Consider the following 7,614-nt stretch of genomic DNA (forward strand, 5'->3'; position numbering starts at 1 on the left):
CATGTGGCAGTGGAATTCAGGTTGATGGTTCATACAGGAATTGATAAGTGAAGGGTATAGTTTTCCTTACTGTATTATATAACCAAAAGACTGCAATAGCATCTGTGCATCAATGATTAACTAAAGGAAAATGATATCTTTCTCTGAAATAGTCAAAGAGCTAGGATTAGAAAGGTACTTCTAGTCAAAAACCACACAAGAGAAAATAACAGTTGTTTGTTTTGTTTTTTGAGACAGGGTTTCTTTCTCTGTGTTACAGCCTTGTCTGTCCCGGAACTCACTTTGTAGACTAGCGTGGCCTCAAACTTGCAGAGATTTGCAGAGGTCTGCTGCCTCTGCCTCTCAAATGGTGGGATTAAAGGTGTGTGCCACCATCCCTGACTATGTCTTTTTTTTTTTTTTTAAGATTTATTTATTTATTTATTTATTTATTTATTTATTTATTTATTTATTTATTTGTTATGCATACAGTGTTCTGTCTGCATGTATGTCCACAGGCCAGAAGAGGGCACCGATCTCATTACAGATGGTTGTGAGCCACCATGTGGTTGCTGGAAATTGAACTCAGGACCTCTGGAAGAGCAGTCAATGCTCTTAACCTCTGAGCCATCTCTCCAGCCCCCGACTATGACTTTCTTACTTGAAAGAAAATAGTATTTAGTTTTCAGAAACTGGAAGCCAGTGGGTACAGTGAAAACTTTAAAAAAAAAAACATTGAATGCCATTTTTTGTTTGCTTTTTGTTGTGGGCTTTTGTTTGTTTTGTTTTTTGGTAGCAGATACTTCTAAATTTGTAGCAGTTTTACTGTGGACTAGCATAACTGAGGACTTTGTTGGATCAATAGGATTAGAGGAATCTGTTTGGGGTGGGGTGTGGTGGCATCATAAAACATCACAGTAACTGGGCATGGTGGCACAAACCTTTAATCCCAGCACTTGGAAGGCAGAGGCAAGTGTATCTCTGAGTTGGAGGCCAGCCTGGCCCTACAGTACATGTTCCAGGGCTTCAAAGAGAAGTACTGGGGGGAAGGGGTGTACAGGGATCATAGTATCTCTAATCAATGCAACCCCTTGAAATGAAGGTCATTTTTCTAATTCCTTTATAAGTTCCAAGTACTCAAAGCACTCATCTTCAATTCACTTGCAATAGTTAGCAGTTTATAAATGTTTACTTTCCTACAACTCCTTTATATTTGTTTTATTCTATACCTTATTATCTCCTAATTTTTCTCTGGTTGCATCAGGATCGTTGTGATCTGTTTCTTAACTATACTTTTGCTTTCTTCTGAGGCAAACATACGTGTAGTTACAAAGAAATGGAATTTAGTTTAGGTGGGAGTAGTTAAGTAGCTCTGAGCTTACGGGAAGCACTATCACAAAGAAGAGACAAAGTGGTCTGAATTATCTAGAATGTCTTAAAGTCCACACTCAGTTCTAAGTGTGGACTTTCCTTTGCTTAATACGCTTACAACTTTGCAATAAGATCCCATCATTGTAGAGGCTAATCTCATTTGAACCTGGCAGAGAACTAGACTGAAAATGAAGTTTAAGGCTAGCCTGGGCTACACAATAAGATTGTATGCCTGGGGGAACACCTAAAGAATTTGATTACACGAAGAAAAAAAAATACAAATATTTAAGAGTATTTAGAAGACAAATGATAAAAGCCAAATGAACAATTTTTAATAAATAATTTTCCATCCTTTATTACATAAATTTTACAAGCTATGGAAACATTTTGAAAACCACTCACTTTGCCAAAATAAAACTTACTTTGCTAGCCAAGGCCTCCTTTTTTTCTTCTCTGGCTGTGCTGAGGGACTTCATTTTCCTTTGTTCTAGTGTTTGGTAAAACTCAGTTTTAAGTGACTTCCTGAATCGCCACCCTAGTGATCAGCCTTTTTGTTGTGATGGAAGCTGGCTGCAGCTCTTTTCATCTTGATAGATTCTTGTCTATACTGATGTTAAATATAAGAACCACTGTCACCTTCCAAACAGAAAAGCCTGACATTACACTTTTGCTCTACTACAAATGCGAGGTGTAAAGTCACCAAACCCTTTCCTGTCTCCTGTAGTCACTGAAGGCTCTGAAGGATCAGTGTTTGCTTGGCATCTGCCGCTGACACCTGTCATTTTTTTCAGACTAATTTTAAACCTCAGAGTAATCGATTGACCTGTGTCTTTGACTGTTGTAATTGGTTAACTTGTAAGATTTGACCTCTGATATTTGCTAACTTTTTATAGGGAGTTGTATTTGTAACGGAAGAAGAGAAGAATAAAAAATAGTAGTTTTAAAAGTGGCCTATGTGACTGCTTTTCTAAAAAGGTATTTAATGCTCTTAGTACTTTGGCTTATCTCTTTGAAATAAAGCTAATCCACAGGATTGCCTCACATTGTTGTACTCTTCCTTTCTTGATTGTTAATTGCATTGTCTTAGAGCCTAGAAATTGTTAATATTAGCTAAAACTACTTGGCTGCTCTATTAGAAGTTTCTTTTTTGTCAAGTATTCCCCAATCATGTTTCTGCCTCGCAAGGAACCCAGGTATTCATGAGGTAATAGAGTACCTAAGAGGCCTAATTTTGTGGACACACTATGGTAAAATATAGTTTGGGGGTATTAACTTATCAGCTTCTTTCTTTGAAAAATAACCCCATAAGAAGTCATATCTATCTCTGGATATCCCAATTGTTTGCTCTTCTTTAAGCCAAGAAAGCTCTTTGGTTTGCTTTTATTATGATCTTACTGTTATGATACTAAACATTTCCCAATCTTTACCTTCTACAGGTAGACTGGGTGCAATGTGATGGTGGCTGTGATGAGTGGTTTCATCAAGTTTGTGTTGGTGTATCACCAGAAATGGCTGAAAATGAAGATTACATCTGTATAAACTGTGCAAAGAAGCAGGGGCCAGATAGCCCAGGCCAAGCACCACCTCCTCCCTTCATAATGAGCTACAAACTACCAATGGAGGATCTTAAAGAGACCAGTTAGCAGATGCTTGGTTAGCTTGCAACATGGGGGAAAGTGAACTACATTGAGACCTTACTCATCAAGCAGAGTGGTTCTGACCACTCGGAATGTTGTTTCCAAAGATGAATGGACTTCAGAGAAAGTCCTCCTCTGGCTTCCTCTGTGCATGGATTGTGTGGGCTACATTCTCAATCATCTGTGCAGAGGATGTCTTCTTTGGTACAGCAGCCAGTATTTCAGCTCTTGACTCCTTTGAGTATGGGTTGCTGCATTAAGGCCAGGTTCTTGATGGAACTCTTGGAAGGCTGTTTGGCATTAACACCTTGATATGCTTGTTGGGCATATAAGATGTGGCTTGTGACCAATTGAAACTAGTTGTAGAAGGTTACAACCTAGAGGTGGTTCCCTGATTGTCATAATTACTGGCATTTATGCTCTGCTAATCCAGTTAGGAAGAGCAGGCCCAGGTTATCCCTTTTAGAAGTCTCGGGGTGGCAGTGCAGTCTGTAGACGTCAGCTGCTTGTGCTTATTATACCAGTAAGAAATTCCTCCAAAAGAGCCCCTCACTTTCCTCAGGAGGATGTCAGCAGGCTAGAAAATCTGCCTATACTGGATTCTAGGAAGAAGGTTTTTTCATATTTCAAGGCAAGTAGCCCATTGGTTTGAGAAGTTTGACTGGGTCTGTTTTAGAGGAGAGGTACATGGATCCAGGTTCCTGGAAGGAGTAGGGATGACTAATGAGAACCTTTTACTGAGCCTCAGTGATGCATGCTTATCTGGGAAACCCTCATTCACAAGTATTCCAGACTCCACCATGCTTCAGGCATGGCCATAAGCAAGACTGGCAAATAACAGCTTTTGCCTTGCAGCCCTAACCCTAATGCCTGTAGTTTCCAACATGGCCCCAGAAGATGTTAATAACACCATGGCTTCATCAGAGGATGTGGGGTTATAGATCTTCTGGGTGTGAAGCTGTTTTAGTAAATCCGTTTTTAAAAAGAAAGAAAGACTTGTTTTTACTTTTTTCTAAATGTCTCTGACTACTGACTGTTCTATAGATTATTTTTCCTTTTTTAATATACATATATGAATATAGATATATATATATATATATTTACTGTTACCAGCAGCGTATGACAAAGTTTGAGCATCAAAAATCCACTTGGGAGCTTGCATTCTCTTTCTGCTTTTTGATAAAGAAATCCCATTCCTTCCTTGTAGTACAAGGAGTTAGCACTCCCTTCTCCATTTTCACCTCAACATATCTTCCACTTTTCTTGTATTCAAATAGATAATATATTTCCTCCGTGTTGGGACTTGTCCCTGTCTGTTGGGCAGCTTGGTCTTACCTAGTCAGTGCTGAATGTTTTGTATGTTTGAAACTATGGTGCTGTGTCCTCTCCCCTGTTGTGTTCTGTGTTCTTATAAAGGTGTTAGGTGTACTCTGTAAACTCCTACTAGAAGAGGACTAATATATTTTAAAGGACAAAAAATGTTTTCTAAAAATATTTATCTTCACTATCCTGTGTTCTTTATTTTGGTTTAAAAATCTGAAGTTTGACTTAAACTCATCAGTTGTCTTTTTAAAGGGGGCATTGAGCAAACCTAGAAAGTTTCTAGTCTCTGCTCCCCTTTGCCCCAGTCTCTTAAGGAAATGTCTTCTAGTAACTAGAAGTGAGATGTACTGTCCAGTTACAGACTGTGTGGGTATGAGGGTTACCTCAAAAGGCATCTTAAGGGAAAAGGTCTTCTTACAAAACGCCTTCTCCCAAGTGCTAACCAGGCTTGACCCTGCTTAGCATCCGAGGTCAGATGAGACATACACATGCAGGTGGTACGGCTGTAGGTACAACATCCAGTTTCTGGTTTATACTACCTACTTTTTGGTCTCTTCGCTTATTAGATAACATTTGAATATCTTAACCAGTTATGTGGTTTGAATGTGTGCTGTGTTTGTGTCTTGAATTTCCATCTCCATGTAGGTGTAAGTAGCGGTTACATGTTAATTAAGTAATTAGTTAATTTTGCACATTTTTATTTGGCCAAACTATGAAGATTATCACTTAAGAATTTTATTTGGTTGTTGTTATAATGAAAAAAAAAGCACAATTTTTTTTTAACATTTTTGTCTTTGTAAAAGACTTGAAATACTTGTGGTTTAAAAATTGAGTGTTCTCCCACCCTTCAGAAATTTAAAATGTAAGTGATGGAATTCCAGAATGCACTTAAATAATTTGATTTTCCTTCCAATATCAACAGAACAGGGTCATGAGGATGCTGAAAGGTGACTGTTTGGGGAATGATTTGTGTACCTTGTACAATGTTTGTCCATTGGAGACCTCAGAAATAGGCAGTCTGTACCTGTGACCAGCTGCCTGTCATCTTCTAATATTTTGAAACTTTTAAATATATAATTTAATTGATTCATAGACTCTTTCTGTACTTATTGAGGAATTTGGTTTGTCTTAACCATAGATTTATACCAAAACTCAAAAGAACACAAGAGAGGGGCTAGAAAAATGTCTCAACAGTTAAAAACACTGGCTGCTCTTCCAGAAGACCCAGGTTCAAATCTCAACACTACATGGTGGCCCACAACCATCAGCAGCTCTAGTTCTAGGGCATCCTATCCTCTTCTGGCCTCCAAGAGCACTGCACATTTGTGGTGCATAGAAATATATCAAGAAAATAGACACATAAACTAGAAGTAATTAAGATATAGAAAAACAATTCTTCTAAGGATATAAGAGAAAAAAGTAGCACTCTACCCACAAATTAAAAAAAAAACCTATAGTTTGTGTGTTAATGAAATAAGAGTCATCTATTTAAGGAAAAGTAGATGTTCTAATGTAAAACATTGTTTCATGAAAATTACAACTAACTCCATTCTTCTGTATTGTTTACATTTTGTATTAAAACTTGATTTATGTTTTTCTGTCTCCTCAGAGTTGCAGTTCTTCTTTACTAATGTTTTAACTTAAGCTTACTTAAGCATTTGATATTTTTTAAAACTTTTTGCACTGCCTTTATTAAGATATTTTGACAAGTCAAATGAATGCAAAAAGTTGAAATCTGCAGAGTGTGGTGGTATACACACTAATCCCAGTACTTGGGAGGCAGAGGCAGGAGTTCAAGGCCATCCTTGTCTACACAGCAAGTTCCACACTAGCCAGGGCTACATAGTAAGACCCTGTCTCAAAAAATAGTAGTAGTAGTAGCAGCAGCAGCAGCAAGTCATTAGAACTCTATCCAGTCCCCACATTCAGAAGTACAAGGTAGCAATAGTTACTAGTCCCTAGTTAGGGGAAGAGGCGTCGTCATCCTCTCACAAATGTTATTTCATCTTTGGTGTTCCTGCAGAAGCCATGTGGAGATGGAGAGGTGTGGCTCCCTCAGTAAGCTGCTGTAAACCAGCATGTTCTGTCTGACTCTTGACTTGTCCTCAGTGAGATATGAATTACTGCATGCCACACTTCAAAGAGCTGGAAGGCAAACATTAAATCTGTGATTGCCCATGATACAGCTAGATCCTTTAGTTAGCTTTTCTTCCATCACTGCTTTTGTCCTCAAGGGTCCACAAAATGTCAATTTTTTTTAGTTTGCTGGATGCAGTTCGTGTAAAGAAACTGCTTGTCAGCTGGGTATGATGGCACACACCTTTAATCCTGGCACTGGGAGACAGGCAGGCTGTTTTAATAGTGTGTTCCAGGTCAGCCAGAGCTGCATAATAGGGAGAAACTGTCTCGAAAGTAAGAAAAACTGTTAGTGATTTAATTCTGTAGTATGTTTATGTGTCAGCCAGTAAAGTATTTTGAAAAGGGGAAGTTAAATCCACCTTTCAAAAAGTTAGGACAGTCAGTCTACTTGCAAGAGAAAGCAACAATTTGAGGTGAATTTTGAAAATTGTGGAAATTTTAAACTGTTGATACCCAATATAACCCTAAGACCAAGTCCAATAAAGTTTCACATGTGAATTATCTTCATGTGTGTAGAATGTTACTTCTGTTTCAGGCCCTTAAGTACAGCACCTTCCAAACCTCCTGTTCCTTTAAATCAAACTACACCATTACTTTGAATATGGATTTGCCAAGTGGCATTTATAGCATAAATGGGAAAAAATGGGCCAGGCATTGGTGGCGTATGCCTTTAATCCCAGCACTCGGGACGCAGAGGCAGGCAGATCTCTGTGAGTTCGAGGCCACCCTGGTCTACAGAGAAAGTTCCAGGACAGCCTCCAAAAAAATACAGAGAAACCCTGTCTGGAAAAAAAAAAAGGGAAAAAATGGATATTACTGTCTTAGAAATTGGAGTGTTCTCTTGGCCTGGATCCACCCACTACTGTGCAGCATAGGATGTGCACTGGGGAAAGACATACCATCACGCCCTCCTCCAATGATATGTTTGTCTAAACAATGTATTTTAAGAAGCTGAGCCTAATTTTATTACATCTAATTTTTTTCATGTGCCTATGCTCAGATTCCCCATCCCAATTCTCACCCCAGCACATTTTGGTGTCATTTCAAATGGTAACCACGTAAAGGTAAATTCCGAGAATGAGTATCGGAAATCCTGAGAAAAATTAGCCAATAAGTGGGAACCACTTAACCTGGGCCAAAGCTGTCTCTAAAACTTTACTTGCTA

General features: G+C 38.6%; 1 protein-coding gene across 1 annotated transcript in view; it reads left to right on the forward strand.

The window, feature by feature from the left end:
- The window catches only part of Kdm5a (lysine demethylase 5A), a 69,929-nt gene extending 62,977 nt beyond the window's left edge, over positions 1-6,952 (forward strand). Inside the window, exon 28 of the mRNA XM_040737443.1 lies at positions 2,787-6,952. Within this exon, the coding sequence (XP_040593377.1) occupies positions 2,787-2,993 (207 nt within the window). The 3' untranslated portion in view covers positions 2,994-6,952. The remainder of the gene's footprint in view (positions 1-2,786) is intronic.
- The last annotated feature ends 662 nt before the right edge of the window (positions 6,953-7,614 follow it).

Source organism: Mesocricetus auratus, unplaced genomic scaffold (assembly GCF_017639785.1).
Source record: "Mesocricetus auratus isolate SY011 unplaced genomic scaffold, BCM_Maur_2.0 Super-Scaffold_100676, whole genome shotgun sequence".
Taxonomy (NCBI): domain Eukaryota; kingdom Metazoa; phylum Chordata; class Mammalia; order Rodentia; family Cricetidae; genus Mesocricetus; species Mesocricetus auratus.